The sequence below is a fragment of the Hippocampus bargibanti genome, linkage group LG13 (genome assembly GCF_051943395.1).
Source record: "Hippocampus bargibanti isolate YZ-2025 linkage group LG13, ASM5194339v1, whole genome shotgun sequence".
NCBI lineage: Eukaryota > Metazoa > Chordata > Actinopteri > Syngnathiformes > Syngnathidae > Hippocampus > Hippocampus bargibanti.
This window is the reverse complement of record NC_142746.1, coordinates 3538950-3565849: the sequence shown is the minus strand read 5'-3', so window position 1 is coordinate 3565849 and position 26900 is coordinate 3538950. Positions and strand designations below refer to the sequence as shown.

The 26900-nt window shown below is 42.5% G+C and overlaps 3 protein-coding genes across 3 annotated transcripts in view; 1 reads left to right on the top strand and 2 right to left on the bottom strand.

Annotated features, from left to right (window-relative positions):
• The window catches only part of vps8 (VPS8 subunit of CORVET complex), a 73233-nt gene extending 64038 nt beyond the window's left edge, over positions 1 to 9195 (bottom strand). Inside the window, exons 1-5 of the mRNA XM_089011752.1 lie at positions 9047 to 9195; positions 7565 to 7633; positions 7304 to 7434; positions 2694 to 2790; positions 1247 to 1279 (exon numbers count right to left, since the gene is read on the bottom strand). Coding sequence (XP_088867878.1) covers positions 1247 to 1279; positions 2694 to 2790; positions 7304 to 7434; positions 7565 to 7633; positions 9047 to 9118 — 402 coding nt within the window. The 5' untranslated portion in view covers positions 9119 to 9195. The remainder of the gene's footprint in view (positions 1 to 1246; positions 1280 to 2693; positions 2791 to 7303; positions 7435 to 7564; positions 7634 to 9046) is intronic.
• Positions 9196 to 11666: 2471 nt separating this feature from the next.
• On the top strand, positions 11667 to 14888 carry LOC148889054 (2-aminoethanethiol dioxygenase-like). Its single transcript, XM_089012631.1, has 2 exons — positions 11667 to 11917; positions 12026 to 14888. The coding sequence occupies exon 2, from the start codon at positions 12355 to 12357 to the stop codon at positions 13057 to 13059; it is 705 nt and encodes a 234-aa protein (XP_088868757.1). The 5' UTR covers positions 11667 to 11917; positions 12026 to 12354; the 3' UTR covers positions 13060 to 14888.
• A 2256-nt stretch (positions 14889 to 17144) lies between these two features.
• LOC148889053 (early growth response protein 2b-like) lies at positions 17145 to 19256 on the bottom strand. The gene is made up of 2 exons (XM_089012464.1): positions 18733 to 19256; positions 17145 to 17728 (listed from the first exon to the last, which is right to left on the bottom strand). The coding sequence occupies exons 1-2, from the start codon at positions 19185 to 19187 to the stop codon at positions 17386 to 17388; spliced, it is 798 nt and encodes a 265-aa protein (XP_088868590.1). The 5' UTR covers positions 19188 to 19256; the 3' UTR covers positions 17145 to 17385.
• Between the last annotated feature and the right edge of the window lie 7644 nt (positions 19257 to 26900).

The window sequence follows — 26900 nt, the reverse complement described above, 5'->3', positions numbered from 1 at the left end:
GGTAATCAGTAATCCCAAGTAATCAGGGAGAGAACATGCAAAGTCCACACATGTACGCCAGAGCTGGAATTGAACACTCTGAAGTCGACGTAACAATTAACTAACAACTAACTAACAACTTGACTACCGGACCGCCCGAATATTAATTTTCTGTGTATACAGTGATACCTTGGTTTATGAACCCCTTGGCTTACGAACTTTTTGGTTTACGAACGTTAAATTTCTGAAAAATTTTCAGGATACACACGGAGCTGCCACAATGAGTGATGTGTCGTTTGCGAACGAGCCCATTCTAACAACAAGAAAATGGTGGCCGACTGTTTTGTCCTCTATTCCCCGCCCCCAGCCGTCAGTTAAAGCCACGTGATTGGTGAAGAACACAGCAGTGAGGGGTGGGAGTTACAGACAGAGAGAGAGTGAGGCCGTTCTCTCAAAAACAAAATGGTGTCTTCGGTTAAAGTCATGTGATTGGTCGAGAATGCAGCAGTGGGGGAAGGTGGGTGGGATTAAACATTAAAGAGACAGGCAGACGACAGAGAGTGAGAAAACACACACACACAAAAGGGAGAAGTCAGAACTTGAAACAAAAAAGGGGAAAAAAACAAAAGTGAAATGGTGAGAAAATTGATAGAAAAGAGTGAAATTTGGACTCGTTTAAACTTTGATAGTTCAAAAGCGTGTAGACTGGAAGGTTAAAATATCCCATCAATCAGGCTCCACAAATAACCCGCACTAGCCATTTGTACACTTGATGCAAAAAGATATCAACCCAGCTAAACAGAACACAATTGATGAGGAACTAGGTAAAATTATCGCAGAGAAATCACCTACGAGGGATCATTTCTCAAGATGGTGAAAGAAGGCTACGTTCCTCATCAAGTGTTTAATGCTGATGAAACTGGCCACTCCATTCCATCAAGCTATAAACAACCATCACAAAGGTAAATAAAATGACTTGATTATAGAGTACAGTTTATTTCTTTAATTATAATACCATAACACATTTATTGTATGTACATAAAATAAGGTATATTTTGTGTAGTTTTAAGGCTTAGAAAATTTGAAAGTAGAAAATTATGTTTTATGGGGACCTGGGAATGGATTATGGGAAATTAATTTTTGCGATACACAGTTTTCACCTTACACACTCTGTCTGCGAACCAATTAAGTTCGTAAGCCAAGGTATCACTGTATGTCCATACACTTGATTATACTTTCTTTCATAAATTGCTAAATCAATACTCACAATTGCAGTTGGTAATCCAGCATCAACTTTGTCCTGAGAAAAGATTCAAATGTTTCATTTCAGAAAAAAATGTGTAAATGCTTTTGAGAACTGATTATTCTAAAATATAAACCATTACATTTTGTCGAATCGCACAAAACCCAAATCAATTCAACAAAAAAAGGAAAATCGATTCATGCAGTCATGAAGCGCTCTTACTGTTGAATATTTCTGCAAAATATGTTTTTTTGGATGACAGTTAATCATCAATTATTGTCGCTTATTTGTTACTGTTTCATAATTAAATGTAAGCAAATCAACAACAATTACACAATATCCTTAGAAAACTGATTACGTCAGAGATGTTCAATCGGACACTGTCGACAAAGACCTGAACCCAGAAAGATTGTCTTTACTGCCGGCAGGAGACCTATCCATTCATGACAGACGCCCAAATTCTGCAGCTCTCTGCCAAGCTATTTATTGAGAGTATTTGCAAATTTAAGTGATACATTAGTAAAACATAATTTTCTTGATTGGAATACTACGCCCCTGGGCGTTCTAAGCACGGACAGCTGTATGCAATAAAAGATTGTCTCTTCCATGAACTGATACATTTGTAACCTGGCTCATGAGATCTTCCTGTGAAGTAGTTTCAAGTCGTTAAATGCTTCGGTGAAGTCCTCCTAAATTCTGTCCAAGGCCAGATCTCCTAGATGACAGTTTAACTTGCTGTGTCTGTTGACCTCAGATTGACGCCTGGTTGTCTGAGCTTCAATTGTGTATTTGAGTAACACATGTTGACTAAGCATAGAACAGCATGAAACTTTTAAATATGATAACTTCTTATTCTATCTAATCACTATCATATTATATTAATAATATTGGACCAAAACTAAAACTGACATTGGAAGCACAGCAACATTTACCCAACACAACCTGTATGACTGAATGTTTACTTTTAGACGGATGGACAGATGTGCAGTTCGTATTTGCTGATTGATCTGGACACGATAGACAGACAGATAAATTGATGGGCGACAGACAGACAGAAAAAGAAAACATGAAAGAAAGAAAAGCTTTTTCCTAGGAGATAATAATAATCCATTTCATTTATTAGCGCCTTTCAAAACTCTCAAGGTCACTTTACAGTCACTGTTAGATGCTTTTCGGCGGGTGAGCAGCGGCAGCCACACGCGCCAGCGGTCACTCAATCCGGAAGTAACTCAAATAGATAGAAAGCTAGCTAGCCAGCTAATACATAGCAAATAGATAGCGAATAGAAAGCGAGCCAGACAGCTAGATAGCCAGACAGCTAATGGATAGCTCACAAAATAGCCACCCATCTAGCCAGATAGCTAATAGATAGCAAATAGCTAGGTAGCATATGAGCAAAATTGATTGAAGGCAAGAAAAAAAAATACAAATGAAATCATCGACAATGAACCCAAGCGTGTTTAGGTTTTACCGCAGCTGAGACGATCTGTGCAGAGATGCCTTGAAGCATGCTGTGTCGGAGAACCGATCCATGAACTGCCGCTTTTGACTCCACTGCCTTCTTCTTCCTTGAAACGATAATGTTCAAACAAGCACCGAAACAATGTTAACCGACACATTCAGATGAGAATAAGAATAAGAATAAGAATAAGAATAATACATTTCATTTCATAAGCGCCTTTCAAAACTCTCAAGGACACTTTACAGTCACAGGATAAGTTTTTCTGTGGGTGAGCAGCGGCAGCCACACGCGCCAGCATTCATTCAACCCGGAAGGAACTCAAACAGATAGAAAGCTAGCAAGCTAGCTAATAGATAGCTATTAGATAGCTAATAGACAGCCAGCTAGATAGCTATCCAGCCAGCTAGATAGCTAATAGATAGCTATCAGATATCCACTAGATAGCTAACCAAATAGCCAGCTAGACAGCTAATAGATATTGAGAAAATGCTGAATGCTTTTAGATGCATCTCGTAATAATAATAATCATCATCATCATCATAATCATAATAATAATAATATGGAAAATACAGTGACCTATAATCAAAGATGAGGCTTTGTAACCTATAGATTACGAATAATAATAATAATAATAATTTATATATTTTATTATTATTATATATATATATATATATATATATATTTTTTTTTTTTTTCTCTGGGGGAGCAGCGGCAGCCACACGCAACAGCGTTCACTCAATCCGGAAGTAACATAAAGTTAAAAAAAAAAAACTAAATAACATAATTTACCTAAAAAAAGCCCTTTCACAACAAGAGCTTCACCAAGGTCAATATATAGTCTTTTTTCATATTTCTTTTCTTCTTGTTGTGTTCTGTGTTGTACCAGTTGTCATTGTTGTTTACTGCTGTTTTTTATAGTTCTTCTTCTTCTTTTCCTTTCGGCTTTTCCCATCAGGGGTCACCACAGCGAATCAATGTCCTCCATCTATCCGGTTTTGTGTATCCTCTTCTCTCACACCAGCTACCTTCATGTCCTCTTTGACCACATCCATAAACCTCCTCTTCGGTCTTCCTCTCGGTCTCCTGCCTGGCAGTTCAAAGCTCAGCATCCTTCTCCCGATATAGTCACTTTCTTTCCTCTGGACATGTCCAAACCATCTCAGTCTGGCCTCTCTGACTTTTTCTCCAAAGCCTCTAATATAAGTTGTCTCTCTAATGTACTCATTCCTGATCCTATCCAACCTGGTCACTCACAAAGAAAACCTCAACATCTTCAGCTCTGCTACCTCCAGCTCTGCTTCCTGTCTTTTCTTCAGTGGCACTGTCTCCAGTCCAAACATCACGGCTGATCTCACCACTGTTTTATACACTTTTCCTTTCATCCTAGCTGAAACCCTTCTATTACACATCACACCTGACATTTTTCTCCAGCCGCTCCAGCCTGCCTGGACACGCTTCTTCACCTCTTTTCCACACTCTCCATTGCTCTGGACAGTTGACCCCAAGTACTTAAAATCCTCCACCTTCTTTATCTCTTCTCCCTGTAGCATCACTCTTGCACTTGGATCCCTCTCATTCACACACATATATTCCGTCTTGCTGCGACTGATCTTCATTCCTCTCCTTTCTAGGGCATATCTCCACATCTCTAGTTTCTCCGCCACCTGTTCCCTGTTATCGTTACCGGGGGATAACCTATGACTCATATTGCTTTTGAACATTATGATGGCATGCTTTTGGTTTCCATCACACGTCTTTCCACACATATTGAACACTAAATGCAGGCAATTAAAATACCAACGAACAATGTGAATGACCAAACGCAATGGGGATGGGTTGGGGGGGAGGTCTAAATACTCATTTGAACTAGGCAACTTTTCAGAGTCGTCTGCCCTGGTGTCCGCTAACTTTTTTGTCATGAGTTTCAGACACTGCGAGAATATGTATTTAATTTTATCGGCGAGCCAGATGCAATCATCAAAAGAGCCATATGTGGCTCGCGAGCAATGGGTTCCCGACAGCTGATCTAGCGGATACATAGCACAACCGCAGCCATTATTGTAGCCCATGGGTGCTCATTACGTCGATCGAGATCTACTGGTCGTTCGCAGAGGTAGTACTGGTCGATCGCAGCGTGACAGTAAAAAAAACATTTGTCAGCCTATCAAACGTCCCGTCACTTCATTGACATACTGGGCAACCATTCAGATGACTACTGAATTTTGACCTTTAGGTCGCCGCGCATGCGTAAACAACAGTTCTAAGCGCAGCAAAATTTACAAGCTACTCAGCGAATTACCTCAGATTTTAAGCCCTTGCTAAAACATACGGTGATCAAAATGAGTGAGAAAGCTGGACCAAGTAAGAAGGCAAAAACATATTACTTTCATATGGAATGGGAGGTGGACTTTTTCCTCACGATGTCATTTTCAAAATGCATTTGCCTCATCTGTCAGTCTACCATCGCAATACCAAAGAAGGGAAATGTGGAGTGGCATTTTCGGACTGTTCATGGAAAATATGACATTGACTTCCCACCGAAAAGCCATCTGAGAAAGAGAAAGGTGGACAAACTAGAATCCCAGTTGTCCGGACAGCAGTCATTTTTCACTCAACATACTTCAAAAGCAAAATCCGCCACCGAAGCATCGTTCCGGGTGAGTCACGCCATTGTTAAAAACAATAAGTCCTTCCGAGACGGAGAGATGGTAAAAGAAGCATTCGTTGAAGCAGCTGACTCCCTGTTCCGAGACTTTAAAAATAAGGCAGAGATATTATCTTCAATCAAAGCTCTGCAGCTGTCAAGACATACAGTTATACGGCGCTGTGAAACCATGGCTGAGGATTTAACCCAGCAAATGTGGAAGGAAATCGGAGATTGTGAGTGTTTCTTACTGCAGTTGGACGAATCTACAGATGTGAGTGACACAGCCCAGATGTGCATTTTCATTCGTAACGTGTTTAGTGATCTCACTGCAAAAGAGGAGCTATTGACAGCACTTCCCATGAAAGAACAAACGCGAGGAGAGGACATATTTCAGACGTTTAAAAACTTTCGAGAAAACTCAGCTCCCAGTGTACAAATTGGTGTCTATCACCACAGATGGAGCACCTGCAATGGTTGGTGTGTGTGAAATGGATTTATTGCCAAGTCCAGGCAGGATGATGCGTTCCCAGACTTCTTGAATTACCATTACATAATCCACCAACAAGCATAATGCGCTAAAATGCTCAACATGAAAGAGATCATGGATGTGGAAACGAAGATCGCCTGTTCTATTAGAGCCAGATCTCTTCGAAGACGGTTATTCCGTGCACATCTGGAGAAGGCTGACTGCGACCACTCTGAGTTGTTGCTAAATACTGATGTGAGATGGCTTAGTCGTGGGAAATTCCTCCAAAGATTTCGAGAACTCTGTCCGGAGATTAAATAGTTTTTCCGTGTATCTGGACATGCAGAATACAAGCAACTAAATGACTGGGCATTTTAACTGATCTGACAAACTTGTTGAATGACCTCAATCTTGAGCTGCAAGGAAAAGACAAAACAGTGACCAATATGATTAGCTCCGTTAACGCTTTCAAACGAAAGATGCAACATTTAACCTCAAAGCTGCAGCGCCATGATTTGGCAAATTTCCAGAACCTGGCGTCAGAGCTGTAGACACAACGGAAGGCCCGTGAGCAACTTGACAGTGCACGCTACATGGAGCAGATCAACGATTGTCTGTCAGAGTTTGACAAACGCTTTCAAGACTTTTCTTAGCTCGAGCCAGTGGCGAGATTCATGTGCTATCCTTTTCAGGAAGATGCTGAGGTTGTTTCACTCGCATCAAACATTGCAGCACTGTTTCACTTGAGCTCTTCTGGAGTGGAAGGTGAGATTTTGACTCTACAAACCGACATTGAGCTGAAGTACAGGGATCATGGACAGTTCTGGAACTTACTCACAGAGGAAAAGTACCCCAACATGAGGAAATGTGCTACCTCCTTGACTGCATTATTCAGCTCCAATTATTTGTGTGGTCAGCGTTTTCCTACATGAAGATCATTAAGTCCAAATACCGTTCCACCATGACTGATGAACATTTGGAAATGTGCTTGAGGCTGGCTGTCAGCAGCTACTGTCCGGATTATGCATCCCTGGCTGATTCAATTCAGTGCAAGTCATCAAAGTAAACTCAGGTAATTACAAAAAATGTTAATAGTTATTTATTATGTTATGTACATGTAGTTATGTGTGTTGTGTAATATTGGCTTATTCAGTTATGCAAGGTTATGCAACATACATTGTACATACAAAGAATCCTTAATACATTTGAAAATAATTATGTTTTGCATTTTTGTAGTGGGTAGATCATTTTGACTTGGTTGTTTTTATAAGTAGCTCGTATGCAGAAAAAGTGTGAGCACCCCTGTTGTAGCCTATGTTCTATGCACTTGATAAAGGCAGTGTCCCCTATATAGGAAAACTATTTTAACATAGGACATTCATTGAATGTGTGCCTCTGTATCCACAGCTCCTAAAGAGCAGGAAAGACTGTATTGTAACGAAACCTGAGCACCGTAGTATGATGAGAAAGACACAGAAAACAGTATGCGCATGTGCGTGTGTTCACCGTTTGAAGTGAACTGGGTCGCCGCTGTCAGAGCTGGCAAGGGAAGCACTATCACATGAACGAGCATCAATATTTTCTGTACTCATCATACAAGTATCTTCCAGCACAAGCCGTTCCTCCTCATCCTCCAGCTGCAAGACCAAAAGAAAACAAAATGTAAAAAAAAAAAAACAGGTGCAAGTTTGGCATCTCTTCATATTAGTTCCCTCCTCTTTTAACATGATTGTAACTACAAGCCTTAACTTAAATGTAATACTTCACCTCATTGAGGATGCTCTCCAACGTAGGCGGTGTGTCTACTTGAGGAATGTCGAATTCCTTGTCGTCAAGCTAAGAAAATACCATGGAGTGGTCAGAAAGGCTGTTACACCTTTACATAACATTTATTGAGTGAAGTGTGTGCTGTAATAGTCTATACTTTAATCATCATAGTTTTTTTCTACAATGTGAAAACATGATTATATACCAGGGGTGTCGAAAGTCGGTCCTCGAGGGCCGCTCTCCTGCCTGTCTTCCAGCTCACCCATGGGCAACGCACCTGATTCAAATGATCAGCTCATCAGCCAGCTGTAAAGCAGCATCAAAATGGTCCTGATGATTTGAATCAGGTGCACTGCTCCTGGGAGAGCTGGAAAACAAGCAGGACGGCGGCCCTCGAGGACCGACTTTGGCCACCCCTGTTATATACAATAACATAGTAGATTTAATAACCAATATAACAATATACATAAAAGTATATAACTATACTTTTATTAGTCTGGGGGCAGCACGGTGGTCGACTGGCTAGCGGCTAGCCTCGCAGTGCAGAGGTTTTATTCCAGCCCCAGCCTCCCAGTGTGGGGTTTGCCTATTCTCCCTGAGATTGTGTGGGTTTTCTCGCTGTACCATTTCTTCCCACATTCAAAAAACATGCATGGCAGGCTGATTGAATACTCAAAAATTGTCCCTAGAAGTGAGTGTGAGCGTGTATGGTTGTTAGTATGCCTTGCGATTGTGAGGTAATAAAGTGGATCGGAAAATGAGCGTATATTGTGATCAGTCTTATTGTGTAGGAAATAAACAAACGTTTATATCTAACATCCTGAATTTGAAAAACGGATAATGATACACAGTAGATGTAGATATAGTAGTTTCTTGAACATTACATTCAATTACAGTCAATCTTTCTTTTATCTTTTCTCCTTTTATTCATCAAATAAATGTTATAGAGAACTGAGACAAATTAAAGAAAACCAAGGTTAACACATATATGATAAACAAATGTGTAGAGGGAAACGATTATTCAAAATATCTACTAGAACTGCCAATTGATGAATTCACCCCGGTGCTGCGTAAGACAATGTCCAAACTTGTTTTGCAGGACAAACCATTTTAATACCACTTACAACCTCTTTGGGTGACGTTTAAACCAAACAAATGCTCAGGTTCATTACTTTTAACTGAGTCCGTTAATTGAATATTTTGTATATAATATTAGCACTGTACGGTAGCTATCAAAGGTATGGTGCTCAGGCCACCTGGCAAAACGATGGTAGGCAACAATAAAAAAAAACTCTCGCATGTTAGAAAAACAGATAGACACGACTAATTCGCCGTTTATCGACAACGATCGGTGCGAAAATAAACACCAGACAACCGTGCTTAGTGTTGTATTTACAACTATCTGCTAAACTGTTTACAGACGCAAACATTCTTAGCATGCAAATCTGAATTCAGAAAATGTCATGCATTTTTTGAATTTACCACTTCGTCCTCCATGAGATCTAGCTGCGAGGATGACGAGAGTGAACTGCAAGCGTCCAAAGATTCAGACATGCTGTACTGTATTTTTTGTTGTCCCTAAAGAAACGTTTTCTGCATTGTTTTCATATTCCAGTCGAATGCGTACGCCTTTCTTCTTCTCTTTTAATGGGTACGGCAGTTGGCTGCATTCTGGTTACATTACCCCCACCTACTGAATGGAATTTGAATCCGACGGAGCTCTAAAAGGACAACCGACAACATTTTTTGTTTCCTAACTGATGTGACAGGTTAAAAAGTACCTTATTTAGTATTTTGGTTACAGGGAAAGCAAATCGCATAGTTACATCTGTTTACAAATGGTATCATCTAAAATGTTTATTTAAATAACCATTTTAGTTTCGGTTAATGTTTCGTGTGGGACCGATTTACATTGTTGGACAGGAAGTTGTTGTGCGGATAGGTTTGTATTACCTTTGGGTATTCGAAGTAAACCACGGTAGAGTCAAGACGTACATCACTTGTCTTGTGGGTTTTTTCGGAATCCCACAACACCGTATCTCCCCCGATTACCAGAATGGAGAGCGCAACACTGACATCAGAAAAACGTTTTATAGCGTCTAAAATACCCAAAACACACAGGCTGTTTTTAGTCAAATTCAAAACACCAATAAAAATTACTTAAAGGACAACCGACGTCTCCAGACAAGTTGTGTCCATAATTTGTAAAATGGCTTAAAATGACTTCTACTGAGCATATTTCACAAAGATTACACCGCATATAGCTATATTTTACGTTTTAAGACTCGTGCTGAATATTCCTGAAGTCTTGTTTTTGAGTTGGTGACGAGTCCTTACGTGACGTCAGAAAGGACCGCATTGTAAAAAAGGACACATTGTAGCAGTCCTTCCGTCACGTCAATGCTTGTTTGGTCTGAAAACCTCATGTTGCACCAGAAAGAGCCAGAAGAGGGGGTCCAAGCTCTATGTAAGGAATTTATCAGCCTGTGGAAACGGGCTGATTCATTCCTCAGGAGCTCGGTGGCCATCTTCTGCCTCTTCTGCCTCTTTTTGGGTAAGACATTTCCCCCCGGAATAAATTCTTTAATCGATTGCAAACATGTATGCTTTCCTCTTCAGAACTATTTGAATCATATCCATAACTGGATGTGTAACGAATCTGAAGCCAGTGTTTTGATTCTCGAGCAATGCAAGACGTCTTGGCGTGACGTCACGAACTGGGGGCGAGACTTTCTGAAAATGCCCAATTCGCAGCTCAATTTTTTGCAGATTTTGGACACTTTAAGTCATTTTTATTGGTGTTTTGCATTTGAATAAAAATATACTGCCTGTTTTGGGTATTTTAGATGCTATAAAACGTTTTTCTGGTGTCAGTTAGGAAACAAAAAAGGGACGTCGGTTGTCCTTTAAAGGACAACCGACCGTCCATAATTTGTAAAATGGCTTCACATGACTTCTATTGGGCGTATTTTAATAAGATTCCACCGCATGTAGCTATATTTTACGTTTTAAGACTCGCGCTGAACATTCAGGAAGTCTTGTTTTTGAGTTGGTGACGAGTCCTTACGTGACGTCAGAAAGGACCGCCTCCTCACCGTAAAAAAGACGCATTGTCGCGTCTTTCCATCACGTCAATGTATTTTGCTGTACACTGTTTTTTTAAATCATGTCTTACATCCAAAAGCCGCCAGCAGAGGAAGGCAAACTCCATGGAAAGAATGTATCAGAGCTGTGGAAACGAGCTGATTCATTCCTCACCGGAGCTGGTCGCCATTTTTCTGCCTCTTTTTGAGACATCCCCCCCACCCCGCCCGTTTGCCTCAAAATGGCCCAAATAAATTCTTTAATCGATTGCAAACATGTATGCTTTGCTCATCAGGACTATTTGAATCATATTCATAACTGGATGTGTAGCAAGAAAGCATATTCTCCGAATCTGAAGCCATTGTTTTGATTCACCAGCAATGCAAGACGTCTTGGCGTAACGTCACGAAAGGGGGGCAGGACTTTCTGAAAATGCCCAATTCGCACCTCAGTTTTTTTTGTTCCTTGTTCGTAACATCACGTTGGGTCACAAACTGCCTTGCTCCAGAGTCAAAACAATGGCTTCAGAGAGTTCAGATTCTGAGAAGATGCTTTATTGTTACTCATTCAGTTATGAATATGATTCAGATAGTTCTGAAGAGGAAAGCATCAATGTTTGCAATCGAGTCCTTCCATATCAATTAGAGCCGTCTGCAAGCGATGAAACCGGTGACTCCGATGTCGCGCTCAGAAAATGCACAAGATTATTCTGTTGTTTTTTTTTTCCTCTACGTACTTTAATGCTGAGGTGGAGTGATTTTTTTTTCATTTTCAAAACCCACAATGCACCGAATGCCAACTGACTTCTCGAAAAGTTTTTTATCTAGTTTTACATGCTTCTTAGGAAACGTGTACAACACAGGCTTTTGTATTTAAACTTAGACGAATCTTTTTCACGTTTTCGACCGTAAAACGATCACGTGACGAACGGAAGTAGTTTCGGAGTGGCAAACAAAGGGTTTTACGGTGAACGACATCCCACCAGATGCAATTTTGGATTGCCTGGTCAAACGGCACCTCGAAGTTGACACGCGCAGGAAAATAAATAGGTGAACATATTTTGTTGATCAACTATATCTTCTAAAGGCCTTCAAAGTTGTCAATGTCGGGAACAGACGCAATGTCGGGAAGTTTATTTTTGTTAGACGCTATTAAACTGTCTTTCAGAATAGACGATCTTTAGTTGCAAGGAAAGCGTGATGTGACACGGCGATGAGGGGGGTTGTCAAGACCCACAGTGCACCGGATATCAACTGACTTCTCGAAAATGTATGACTTTTTTTTGATTGTACATTCAATACACGCTTCTTCGGTAACGTGTACAACACAGGGAAGTGTGTTGACTTTTGTATTTAAAATTTGACGATTTTTTTTTAGGTTTTCGACCGGAAGACGATCACGTGATGAACGGAAGTCGCCTTGGAGCGACAAAGATGCGTTTGACGAAGACCGGCATCTCATCCGGATGCGTTTTGGATGCTCTGGTCAAACGGCACCTTGAGGTTGACACACACACACACACACACGAAATAATTGTAAGTGAAGAAAACTTTGTTGATCAACTGTTTATTATTTGCGAAAAGCCTTCAAAGTTGTCAATGTATGTCAATGTCTAGTTTATTTTTGTTGGAGGTTAGTGAACTGTGAACTGAATAGACGATCTTCGGTCTCCTCGCGAAAGCGGCTAGCTAGCTAGCTGGCTAGCGATGAAACCCCGTGAATGTTCCGCGATGGTGTCCGCCTCGTTGGTACAGAGAATCGCGCGGCAGGCGCTCGTTACTTTCCGCCAGCCGCCTCACGCCTTCCCCGACAAGCACCAGCAGCTGCTGAGCCTCATGAGACAGGCGCGAGCCGCCGACCTTAAGCTCCTGCCTCCGGGCTGCGGCTCGCCCCCTTGCCGCGGCACGCCGCCGGTCAACTACATGCATATCTGCGAAACGGAACAATTCAGCATGGGCGTTTTCCTCCTCAAAAGCGGCGCCCGCATCCCCTTGCACGACCACCCGGACATGCACGGCGTTCTCAAAGTCTTGTACGGAAAGCTGCGAGTCAGCTGCTTCGACCGTCAGGACGGGCAGGCAACCCACTCCAGGCCACAAGTCGGCGCCCTGCTGCGCTCGGTGCTGCGTTCCAGCTCCGAGTACACCGACGCCAGTGAGCCATGCGTCCTCACCCCCGAACGGGACAACCTGCACCAGATCGACGCCGTGGATGGACCCGCTGCCTTCCTGGATGTTCTGGCGCCGCCTTACGACCCAGACGGCGGTCGCGATTGTCATTACTTCCGAGTGCTCCAAGGGCCAGAACCCCGAGAACCGACCGGGCGCGAAGTCTGGCTCATGGAGATCTCGCAGCCTGTGTCGTTCTGGTGCGGGACCGAAGCCTACCTGGGACCGGAAGTGCGTCTTTGACGCTTCCAAGTTGGACATAGCGATTTTTCTGTTTATTTTTGGGTGGGCGGGGGGTTCTATCCCAGCGATCTTGGGGTAGCGAACGATTGGCCCCTTAACCTGGATTAAGAACCAACACGATATTTGAACATGGACAGATGACTGTGTGGTTTTGGGTCGCACCCTGAATGGCTGCCTAAAAAAACGATGGCAATGTACTTGGTCCAGGGACCGCTGTGATTTCACCTGGGAGGTGTGGGGGTCGCAAAACGTTCAAGCGGCTTGATGAAAAGGTGAAAGGTGAAGCGATCGCCATGATGACTAATTGGATTGGATTTGATTGGATTTGCCTTTATTAATCTCGCAGTGGAGAAATTTACATTTCACAGAAGCAAAGTGATGAAAGAAATGAAAGTAGAAAAACAAAATACATGAGTTGCTGGACAGGCAGCCGCTTTCGCGACGCCGTCTTGAAGTCAAATGAACAAAAAAACGAACATATAATATGACAACACAAAAACAATAAGACAGAGACAGTCATTCATTCTTAAGCACGTTCTGTACCCTCTTTGTTACATGAAGCAGTTCTAGATGAAAGAGGAGATACAGTGATACCTTGGCTTACGAATTTAATTGGTTCCCAGACAGGGTGTGTAAGGCGAAAAGTGTGTATCCCAAAAATTATTTTCCCATAGCAAACCATTAAAATGAAAATAATCTGTTCCCAGGTCCCCATAAAACAATTTTCTACTATCTAATGTTCTACGCCTTAAAACTACACAAAAATATCTTATTTTATGTATAATAAATGTGCTATGGTATTATAATTAGAAATAAACTGTACTGAAAAATAAAGTCATTTTATTTACCTTTGCGATGGTCGTTGATGGCTTGATGCAATGGAGTGGCCGGTTTCATCAGCATTAAACACTTGATGAGGAACATAGCCTTCTTCTCTCACAATCTTGAGGAATGATCCCTTGTAGGTGCTTTCTTTGTGATAATTTTATCTAGTTCCTCATCAATTGTGTTCTGTTTAGCTGGGTTGATAGCGTTTTGCATCAAGTGTACAGATGGCTTGTGTGGGTTGTTTGTGTACCCTGATTGATGGGATATTTTAACCTTGCAGTTGCAAAGTTGAAATGAGTCCAAATTTCACTGTTTTCTATCAAATGTGTCACTCTCACACACACACGTCTGCCTGTCTCTTTAATGTTCAAAACCGCCTCGCCTCACTGCTGCGTTCTTGACCAATCACGTGGCTTTAACTGAAGACTGGGGGCGGGGAATAAAAGACAAAAAATGTCGGCAGCCATTTTCTTTTTTTGGAGACTGGCTTCACTCTGTCTGTAAACTCCCGCCTCACTGCTGCGTTCTTGACCAAACACGTCGCTTTAACCGATGACTGGGGGCGGGGAATAGAGGACCAAAACAAGCCGGCTGCCATTTTCTTGTTAGGAGAACGGACTCGTTCGTGAACGACACATCACTCATTGTGGCAGCTCCATGTGTATCCCGAAAAATAGTTTGTATGCCAAGGTAAATTTTTCAAAAATGTAACGTTTGTAAACCGAAAAGTTTGGAAGCCAAAGCATTCGTAAACCAAGGTATCACTGTACTTGGTTCTGGGACCGCTGTGACCTCACCTGGGGGGGGGGCAATCGCAAAATGTTCAAGCTGCTTGATGAAAATGAAATGTTTGACGATCACTATGACGACTGATATATTTCAATGTGAAATACCGAATGTGAATCATTTGGATGAAATGTATTCTGGAATGAAAAAAAAAGACATTTTGACTCAGAATAAACGTGATTGGGCACTAAAATCAATTCTCCAAACAATCTTTTATGTTTGTTTTGACAGCCAGCCCTGCTATTGTGACCACTTTGTCCACCAACGAACGAAGTTAAGAGCAGTGAGTGACAGCTTTTATTTATTTTTTTTTCATCACAAAAATTTCAAATGTTCGCCACCAAAAAAAAAATCTTATTCGGTCTGTCAGAAAAAAACAATCATTGATCATGAAAATCTGAACAATTCAAGGCTTGATTTGTGAGCGTAGTCCTTTTGATGGACCACCACACCCCCATGACTGTCATTCTCATTAATCATTCCCAAATCACAATCAATGTCTATTATTATTACTATTATTGACATGACACATCATTAGAACTTTGCTCATCTTTTAATTTTTATTCATCATTATAATAAATCACACATTATGTACATGATGACATAAAATTCCACTCCATCGCCAAAGGACTTGATAGACTCAGAATCACCTGTGACAGCCCAAGAGGAAAAAAACAGTTTTCGGTCACTTACAAATGATGTTGTCTTAGCTATCCATTAGCTAGCTAGCTAGCTGTTACCTGGCTAGCTGTTGGCTATCTGGCTATCTATTCGCTCTCTATTTACTATCCATTAGCTAGCTAGCTATTAGCTGACTGACTGGCTGTAATTTGTCTAGCTGGCTAGCTGTTGGCTATCTGGCTATCTATTACCTATTTATTAGCTATCCTTTAGCTAGCTAGTTATCTGTCTGTCTAGCTGTTGCTATCCTGCTATCTATTAGCTATTTATTAGCTATCCATTAGCTAGCTGGCTAGCTATTAGCTAGCTGGCAGGCTGTAAGGTGTCTAGCTGGCTAGCTGTTGGCTATCTGGCTATCTATTAGCTATCCATTAGCTAGCTGGCTAGCTATTAGCTAGCTGGCAGGCTGTAAGGTGTCTAGCTGGCTAGCTGTTGGCTATCTGGCTATCTATTAGCTATTTATTAGCTATCCATTAGCTAGCTTGCTAGCTATTAGCTAGCTGGCAGGCTGTAAGGTGTCTAGCTGGCTAGCTGTTGGCTATCTGGCTATCTATTACCTATTTATTAGCTATCCATTAGCTAGCTAGCTTTCTATCTATTTGAGTTACTTCGGGGTTGAGTGAACGCTGGCGCATGTGGCTGCCGCTGCTCACCCACAGACAAACTTTATCCTGTGATTGTAAAGTGACCTTGACAGTTTTGAAAGATGAAAAGTATTATTATTATTATTATGACATATTTTTTTAACAATGATGGATGGGTGTGGTGTCACAATGCCTTCCCATGACAAATGAACGTCCTTCATGAGGTTTTGTGCTTTTTTTTTGGCAAATCCCTGAGTCGTTTCCGCATTCTTTCTCCTGACCTCCTTGTCAAATTTCTCCAATTGTATCCGTAATGTTAAGTTTCATATAGAATCATTAACTCATTCACTGCCAATTTATTGGGGAAATTGAAAATATGACGTAGGACGCCATTCCCGAATTTGTTCGGGTTTTGTTTTTTCATGCTTGGGTGCCAATAAAGCACCCAAGGTCATGGCCTCTGGGAATGTTTTTTTTCCCTTTCACATGGGGGTAGCATTTGCCTTTTGTCCATGTTAGCGCTTTGTTCCAGTTTCAGCTGTTGTCAAAGTGCTATATAAACCAATATGTATGTATTGCGTTGTATTTTGTCCAGCCACCCCCATTTCAATCTCAGTTAACTACTGATCCATATAACTTAGGAATTAACACTTTTTGGGGGGGCGAATCGAAGTGGATTTACAGTACATGGAACAGGAGATTTGAGACAATCTCTTTTCGTCAATAGATGCTACAGCTTTGTTTGCTTTCAACATTTAGCTTGTAGCAGGCGTGCACGTTTCCACCATGACATCCCTGGTGCACTGGTGAAAAGGACGCTTTGATCCTTTCCTCTTTCATCTAGAACTACTCCATACAACAAAGAGGGTGAAGAAAGTGCTTAACTCATTTACTGCACTCATTCACACATTTATTTGGGTATTAAAAATATGACAAAGCAGCATTCTCGAATTTGTCCGGGTTTTGTTTTCTTGCATTAGGTGCTGATAAAGCGCTGGCCATGGCCTCTGGCTTCCACAAGGGGCCAGAATTTCCATTTTGTTCATGTTAGCGCTTTGTTACAGCTTCAGCTGTTGTTAAAGCGCGACATAAATCAATATGTATGCTTTGTGTTGTATTTTGGACATCTGCCCCCATTTCAAGCTACGAAAACTCCAGAACCATAGAACTTTGGAATTAACACTTTTTTCTGATGAAAGAAGCGAGTGTAAGGTTTCTTCCGCTGCATTGAATGTTGAGGTAGTCCTTAAACTCAATATTCTGTGTGTCCTGGAATTTGAGTGACAATGACAAAAACCCTAACACAGATTTTTGCACATCGTCTGGAAACCAATGAGTTAATCGCCAAATAATGTATCTAAAACAGGCGGGGGGTTAAAAATGGCCCCCACCTGTGCCTTCGACTCCCTGAGATGTCGGCAATCCCCCCCCACCCTTCGAGTTGAGGTTAGTGGGCGGAGCCTTTGCTGCATTTGGCCCTCAGGTGCACGTTGACGTGGCGGCGGCGCTCATCGCTGCGGGCAAACTTCCTCCCGCAGGTGTCGCAGGAGAAGGGCTTTTCTCCGGTGTGCGTGCGCACGTGCGTTGTCAGGTGGTCGCTGCGGCCGAAGGCCCGCATGCAGATGCGACACTGGAAGGGTTTCTGGCCCGTGTGGATGCGAAGGTGGCGGCTCAGCTCGTCCGAGCGCGAGAAGCGCCGTTCGCAGCCCTCCGCCGGGCACGCGTACGGGCGCTGGTGCACGGGCGTCTTGCTGGGGCGGCACGGGTATTTGCGCGGGCGCAGGATCGGCCTGGGGGGGGGGGGGGGGGGGTATATATATATACCTGACAGATTATGGTCAAAAACCCAAGTATATATATATATATATATATATATATATATATATATATATATATATATATATATATATATATATATATATATATCTCGTTATATCGATATATATATCGATAGTCCCGGTTATATCGATACTATTTCTGTGCACGTACGGAGAAAATTACATGCAAACAGGGTCGGATATATATAATATCAATGACGTGCAGTCAGTGGAGGCAGGTGAGGCAGTGCCTCACCTGTCAAAGCTGTCATGGAAATATCAAATGAAAAACTAAATTAAACAGTTAGATGTATTTAGTGATTTGTACTTTAAAGTTCTTGTCCATTTAACTTCACCGTTTTAGGATTTTTTTCAAAATCGCTGAATTTACCGTTCAAATACTAAGAGACGAGTGGTGACGTCATTGATGACGTCAGTGCCTCACCAGCCATGAACCTCACCGCACGTCACTGATATATATATATATATATATATATACAGTCAAACTTGGTTTTTCGACCATAATCCGTTCCAGATACCTGTTTGAAAAGCGATTTGGTAGAAAATTAAAATATTTAACACTACAATCAATGCAATCAATGTTTATTTGAATGCATTTGTAATCAAATTAATAAAATAACCCAATTTTTTTCAATCGTGATTGAACAATACTAAAACGCGTCAATCACAATGGAAGGCTAAGTGTTTGTATTGTTCAATCACGATTAAAATGGAAAAAAAGCAGATTCTGGTTGAGATCTCTTGGAACGGATTAAATGATTTTACATTGATTATAATGGGAAATGCTGTTTTGGATAAGACAAATGAAAAACTTGCAATTTCCAACCCAATTGGCTTTTTTGGGGGAGGCGTGGTCCTAAAGGTCACATGACCCCAATTTGATGCCAAAAAATGGATTCTAATTTCATATTGATATTTTTGACGTGGGCTCGAACCGTGAACATTTCCGTCTTTACCTGAGCGGTAGATTCTGGTGGGTGGGAAAAGCGGTGGCGCTGAGCGGCCCTTCCCCGGCGCCGGAAGTCGTCATCGGGGGCGGCGGTAGCGGCGGGGGGCCGGCGCCCAGAGTGAAATTCCGGATTGTGTTGAGCGGCGTGAGGGGCGGGGCCACCCGGAGCGAGTCCAAGGCGTACGTCGCCACCGATTTGCGATCCGGGAAGGTCGTCTGGGCAGGGTACAACCCCCCCGCACCGTAGTCCCCCACCAATGGGGCTTTCGATGTGGCGTTGTAAGCCGGTGCGGCGTGATAACCCACCGTGCCGCAGGTGGGCGTGGCCAGGTATCCCCCATTGGACGGGTCTTGGTACATGTCAGCGTTGCAAGGGTACGAAGGGGGCGCGGCCGGGTGTAGGTGGGCGTGCCCGTAGGGCGGGGCGTACATGTGGCTGACGTCGGGCTGGCCATGCGCCATGACGTCGTCCGTGCTGACCACGCCCACCGTGGCGCTCCAGGCTCGTCCCGCCTCCACCACCGACGGCACCGGCAGCGCGTGGAAAGTTGCCACGTAGTGCACGACAGGGTGCTCGACTGTGGGACAGACAGGGAGACAGACAGGTAGTCAGGGAGACAGTTTAGGGGCCATATTTCCCTCGGCGTCAGCAATAATAATAATAATAATAATAATAATACATTGTACTGTATTTCTAAGCGCCTCTCAAAACTCTCAAGGTCACTTTACAGTCACAGGTTAAGTTTTTCTGTGGTGAGCAGCGGCAGCCACACGCGCCAGCGTTCACTCAACCCGGAAGTACCTCACATAGATAGAAAACTAGCTAATAGATAGCGAACAGCTAGCTAATAGATAGCGAATAGCTAGCTAATAGATAGTCAATAGCTAGCTAGCTGTGGCGAACCCGCGAAGACGCTAAAGTTGCTAGCGCGCACATGCTAGTGCTCAACAAAGCATTTATTTCGGTAAATGATATAAGATGTTTCCTTGTAAGCGGCACATATTGAGTTAAGTGAACGCTGGCACGTGTGGCTGCCACTGCTCACTCGCAGAAAAACTGATCCTGTGACTGTAAAGTCACCTTGAGAGTTTTGAAAGGTGCTTAGAAGTGAAATGGATTATTATTATTCGTAGTATTATTATCATTGTTTGCTAGCTATTTGCTATCTATTCCCTCTGGCTGGCTAGCTAGCTATCTATTCACTATTTAGGTAGGTATCTCTTGGCTATCGATTGACTAGCTAGCTAGCTTTCTATCTATTTGAGTTACTTCTGGGTTGAGTGAATGCTGTCGCGTGTGGCTGCCGCTGTTCACCCACAGAAAAACTTATCCTGTGACTGTAAAGTGAGCTTGAGAGTTTTAAAAGGCGCATATAAATGAAATGTATTATACTTATTAGTATTATGTTGCGGATGGAAGGTGCAGCCCTGCCCACTGCCCCTTTTAGCGCCATAATCTTACCGGGTTCAGGGTGTCCCTCTTGCCTTCCTCCATCTTGTCGTTTGACGACAAAGACGGACGTGCGCTCCAGGGAGCCCATCAAAGAGCTCATGGCGATGGCGCCCGGAGAAAAAAAATGGAGAAAAAAAGGCGCCACTCGCCTGCCGGGCTTTTTAACCAAAGGGGACCCATGACGTCGTTGACCATAAGTGGACACGCCGGCTTTGGCGCCGTTACCAGTTCCCACAACAACAACAACAACAACGCCGCCGCCATAAATGTCTCATCCTGCCTGCGTGGGGGTGCGCTTGGATCTGAGCGCAACATGGTCTCAGGTTCCTGACCAGGATTCAAGACCAAAAAAGTATTTTGGATTGTTTTTTAATATTCCAAATTATATTTAAAGGACAACCGACACATTTTTTTGTTTCCTAACTGACATCAGAAATAGTTTAGCATCTAAAATACCCAAAACACGCAGGCTGATATTTTTTTGTGAAATGCAAAACACCAATAAAAATGACTTAGTGTCCCAAAACTGCCACAAAATGAGCTTGGAACTGGGGAGATTCAGAAAGTCCCGCCCCCTTGTTCGTGATCGTCACGCCACAATACTCCTTCACAAACTGCCTTGTTCCAGAATCAAAACAAAGGCTTCAGAGAGTTCAGATTCGGAGAAGATGCTTTCTTCTATACTCATCCTGTTATGAATATGATTCAAATAGTTCTAAAGAGGAAAGCATAAATGTTTGCAATCAATTAAAGAAGTCCTTCCGTATCAATTTGAGCCGTCTGGACTCCAATGTAGCGCCCAGAAAATGCACAAGATGGCTCACTAGCTCCGTTGGGAATAGGCTGATTTGTCCGCTGGGAATTTGTGTCAACTTACACCTTCATTTTGCGTGTTCCTGCAATTGGCTGCGCTTTCACCATCGCGTTATTTATGTAGTATTCCTTCTAATTTCGCCATCAACACAGTGTTTTCAGGGGGAAAAAAAGTACCCAAAATGCATTGTGTGTCGCTTTCTCGGCTAGGGGCGTTCCAGACGTGACGTCATGTCAGGCATCGTCATCAACTCGAAAACAAGACTTCCTGAATATTCAGTGCAGGTCTTAAAAGGTAAAATATAGCTATATGCCGTGGAATCTTTGTAAAATATGCTCAGTAGAAGTCATTTGAAGTGATTTTACAAATTATGGACACAACTTGTCCGGAGGTGTTGGTTGTCCTTTAACTCATTCACTGCCATTCCCAAATTTATTCGGGAATTTAAAAGCAGGATGTAGAGCGCCATTCCTGAATTTTGTCGGGTTTTTGTTTTTTCATTCTTGTGTGCCGATAAAGCGCTGGCCATGGTCTCTGGCAATGTTTTTTTCTTTTCCACAAGGGGGCGGCATTTCCCTTTTTTCCATGTTAATACTGTCGCGGCTTGGAATTGAAGCATATTTACCTCCCTCCACCTCTGTATCCCCCCTGCTCGTCTCAGCACGATGGGGGACAGGGCTTTCAGCTGCTCTCAAGGTCACTTTGCAGTCACAGGATACGTTTTTCTGTGGGTGAGCAGCGGCAGCCACACGTGCCAGCGTTCACTCATCCCAGAAGTAACTCAAATAGATAGAAAGCTAGCTAATTTAGAGCTAATAGCTATCTAGCTAGATAGCTAGCCAGATATATGGCTAATAGCTAGATAATATATAGCCAGCGAGACAGCTAATAGATAGCAAATAGATAGCTAGCTAGCTAGATAGCAAATAGGTATCTAGCTAGATAGAAAATAGCTAGCTAGATAGCTAGCTAGGTAGACAGCTGGATAACCAGATAAATAAAAAGAAGTGAAGAGAGGAAAAAAGAAATATAAATAAATGTTAGCGCTTTCTTCCAACTTCAGCTATTTTTTAAAGCGCTATATACAGTAAAGTCTCGTTATATCGATATTCTCGGGAGTCGGAAAAAATATCGATATAACCGGACTATCGATATATCCGATCCTGCGGCATGTAAATTTTCTCCTTGCGTTCATAGAAATTGGATAGGATTGGATTGGATTGGATTTGCCTTTATTAGTCTCACAGTGGAGAAATTTACATTTCACAGCAGCAAAGTGATGAAAGGAATGAAAGTAGAAAAAAGAGCTGCTGGAAAGGCAGCCACTCTCGCGGCGCCGTCTTGAAGTCAAAAGAACAAAAAAAAAATAGTATCGTAATAAGCAGTACTATCGATATAACCGATATCGATATAACGAGACTTTACTGTAAATCAATATTGTGTTGTATTTTGTTCAGCAGCCCCAATTTCAAGCTCTTATAACTCCAGACCCATATAACTTAGGAATTAAGTCTTTTTTCCCATCAAAGAAGAGAGTCTAAGGTTTCTTACGCTGCATCGAATGTTTATGTAGTCCTAAAACTCAATATTCTGTGGGTCCTGGAATTTGAGTGAAAATGACAAAAGCCACTGCACTGCAGTGGTACTGCAGTGCACTGCAGTGGACACAATTTTGCGTCTGGCAGTGAATGAGTTAAAATATCGGGAAAAAAAATTAACTCATCCCAAAAAGAAGCTTGGATTTTTTTTCCCCATATAAACTGCCAGACGATGTGCGCAAATGTATCCACTCCAGTGCCAGGGTTTTTGTCATTTTCACTGAAATTGCAGGGAGGACCCGCAGAATATTGAGTTTTCGGACTACATAAACATTCGATCCAGCGTTAAAAACCTTAGACTCTCTTCTTTCATCAGGAAAGAGGTAATTCCTAAAATATATGGGTCTGGAGTTATCTGAGCCTGAAATGGGGGAACTATACAAAATACAATGCAATAGATACATATTGGTTTATATAGCGCTTTAACAACAGCTGAAGCTGGAACAAAGCTCTAACATGCAAAAGAGGGAAATGCTGCCCCTTGTGGAAAAGAAAAACCATTGCCAGAGGTCATGACCAGCGCTTTATTGGCACCCAAGCATGAAAAAACAAAACCCAAACAAATTCGGGAATGTCTCTCCACGTCATGCTTTTCAATTCCCGAATAAATTTGGGAATGGCAGCGAATGAGTTAACCGTGGGCATACCCCCCCCCCCCCGGCTCTGTACCAAGCCCACCTTAGTTCTGTAAGATTCGTTAAAGAGACGTCGTGATGAAGATGAAGAAGCGCATCCATGTGACTTTTTCACATGCGCCGTCAGCTAAAAAGGTGCACAGCCTGCGCTCGCAGCCTTTTCAACGCCCACACCTCCAAAAATGTCGCTGGCCATTGTGGCTTTGCGGCGCGCCGCCCACCCGTTGCCAGATGGGGGCTTGGTCATTGCACCACCAACCCCCTCACACACACACATGCATATTTTGGGGAGCTCAAAGCCTCCCACACACCCGTGCCACACGGGAAGCTCCATGGGGACGATATCCCGCTTCCACCCTTCGCCCACGCACCTCCGAGGTTCCAGGGGGGGGGTCTTGAGGGGGGTTTGGTTTTGTGTTTGGTGGCTGGAGCGTCAGCCGTGTAGTCCGGTTGGCTCGGCGAGCCGCAGCGCCCCGATTAATCATCTGTCATTGGCGCTTTTGGTGATGATGAATCTTTGTCTGGGATGGAGGCGCTCGGATTTGCAAATCTGAAGAGACAAACGCGGAAAGTCGGCGGCGGTGGGCCGATCGGGGTGGGCGAGGCCGAAAGGCGATCAGAAGCAGTGGCTAATATTTGCCAGCTCAACTGAAAGATTTGTTCCAACAGTTTGTGCTCTCAGATAGTCTGCTTCCTATTTGTATGTTCAATTTTATTTTTTGGGTCAATCAGATTTCAGCTTCTCTGTGTTGCCATGTGACTTTCATCTGCCTTCAAAATCAGTTACGCAATCATCCAGAATGTTAACTACTTTTTGTGATATCGCTAAAGCTAATGATTATTTTGATTGTCTGTTTTTTTTTTTTTCCATTTAATTTACGAATCAGACGGAAAATAAATTTTAGTTCTTCCTAAATCGTGTGATTTTGGAAAAAGAAAAAGGTTTGTATATATATATATATATGGCATAGTATATATATATATATATATATATATATATATATATATATATAAATATATGGCATAGTATATATGTGGAAAAGTTACCTGACTGACAGTCAGTCAGGTAACTTTTCCATGTCAAAGTAAAAAAAAAAAAAAGAGCTCCAGTTGTCGCCGTTCACCTCTCACGACTTGTCTCGTCAACTCCTCCATTAAGTCTCGGCCATTTCAAACAACATGCTTGTCATTCTTTTTCTCAGACGACCTTATTAGGACTGTTGGCGACCCCCAAAATGGTGGACAATGAGGACAAAACTCTATCACAGCCAAATCATTCGCATGACGGGAAAACGTTTGATGGATTCAAAGCAAAAAGGGCATCTGGAAGAGCTTCTCATTTTACTCTGTTGGAATTTTGACCTTCAGTTTGGGCTTTTGAGAAGATTTGAATCCAACAGGACCGCCTCAAAGTCCAATTTGAGCATTTCCATCCAACATGGCACAAAAACATCCAACTCACCTAAGCGCCGCTGGTCCTCCTCTTCCGTGGTTTCCCTCCCGGTCTGGTTGTGATCCTCGACGTCTCCGTCCCAAGGAGCTCATCACCCGACGCCCCTCAGCAGAAGTACAACGAGCGCAGCGAAGACGTCCCGATGAAGAAGATCGACAAGGAGTAGTTGGAGGGGCGGCGCAAAGTCGCCGGTCATCGTCGCCCGGGTCCGAGTGGGCCGTGGTCACAAAGAGCCCAGAAGATGGGAGGGGGGGACGAGTGGGGGTGACGTAGGGGGAGGAGGGCCGGCCTAAGGACCAGCGATGCCATTGTCCTGAGAATCAGATGGAGACACTTTGTTTGCAGCTTCGCACAAGTCATCTTAGACGTCCACGAACGACATTTTGAGTTCCTATGAAGGTTACGACGAATCATTATTTACAAATTAAATTAATTAATTAAATTTCTCCACTGTGAGACTAATAAAGGCATATCCAATCCAATCCAATCACTGGTGTCCAAGTCAAGGCCCGGGGGCCAAATCTGGCCCGCCACATCATTTTATTTGGCCCATCAAAGCAAATCAAGCATAATAATAATAATCCCTCCATGGTGAACATCTTTCCCGTCCCCGTCTGCCCGTAACTGCAACGCATCAACCAATCTTCTTCTTCTTTTCCTTTCGGCTTTTCCCTTCAAGGGGTCGCCACAGCAAATCAGTGTCCTCCATCTTGAGAGGTTTGATCCGCATGTTTGTTTTGGACAAGCTTTTACGTCAGATGCCCTTCCTGACACAACCCTCTGTATTTATCCGGGCTTGGGACCGTCACAAGAAGACTTATGTCCCTTTGTGGCTACAGAACAAGCAACTCACTCAGTAAAATGCTCCCAAACACAAAATGGTCATCGGCACAGCAACATTCAAAAAAGCAAAAACTATATTCATCATTTGATGACAATGCTCTGATCTTAATAATAATAATAATAATAATAATAATAATAATATCATAATCATATTCATAATCATAATAATAATAATAATACATTTCATTTTTAAGCGCCTTTCAAATCTCTCAAGGTCACTTTACAGTCACAGCATAAGTTTTTCTGCGGTTGAGGAGCGGCAGCCACACGCGCTAGCGTTCACTCAACCTGGAAGTAATTCAAATAGATAGAAAGCTTGCTAGCGAGGCAATCGTTAGCCAGCAGATACCTAGCTAGATAGCCAACTAGATAGTGATTAGATAGTCCTCCATCTTTAGAGGTTTGATCCGCATGTTTGTTTTGGCCAAGCTTTTACGTCGGATGCCCTTCCTGACACAACCCTCTGTATTTATCCGGGCTTGGGACCGTCACAAGAAGACTTATGTCCCTTTGTGGCTCCAGAACAAGCAACTCACTCAGTCAAAGGCTCCTAAACACAAAATGGTCATCGGCACAGCAACATTCAAAAAAGCAAAAACTATACTCACCATTCAGTTCTAATGGTAATCATTACTATACTGCCGATAACATGAAAGCAAAACATTGAAAAGCCGATCTACCCAAATCAATTTTGGGATATCATCCAAGAAAACTATTTATTCATTAACTCATTGACTGCCAGACGATGTGCAAAAATGTGTCCACTCCAGTGCCAGGGTTTTTGTCATTGTTGCTTGAGTTCCAGGACCCACAAAATATTAAGTTTCAGGACGACATCAACATTCAATGCAGCATAATAAATCTTAGACTATCTTCTTTCATAAAAAAAAGATCGTATGAGTTTGGAGTCATCTGAGCTTGAAATGGTCCAAATACAATGCAATAAATACATACTGTTTTTTAGCGCTTTAACTACAGCTGAAGCTGGAACAAAGCGCGAACATGGGAAAAAAGGGGAAATGCTGCCCCCTTGTGGAAAATAAAAAATATTGCCAGAGGCCAGTGCTTTATCTGCGCCCAAGCATGAACATTTTAAATGGGGAGGGAGAAAAAAAACAGTTTTATCGACACTTATTTGATACTACAAGGCCCCTAGAACTGATTGTAAAGGCATCCAGGTCGATTTTTGACCTTGGTTACAAAAAAAGCTGAAATGTGATTGGTTAAAAGCTTAAATATAAAAACACACATCTGAAAACAGTGCAACAGGGAAAAGAAAAGCAATGAAAGGAAGCTGAAAGACAATTTGGAATGATTTCATCACAATTCATGGACAACAGCGTTTACTCCTTGAGAGCTTCGAAAGGCGCTTGAAAATA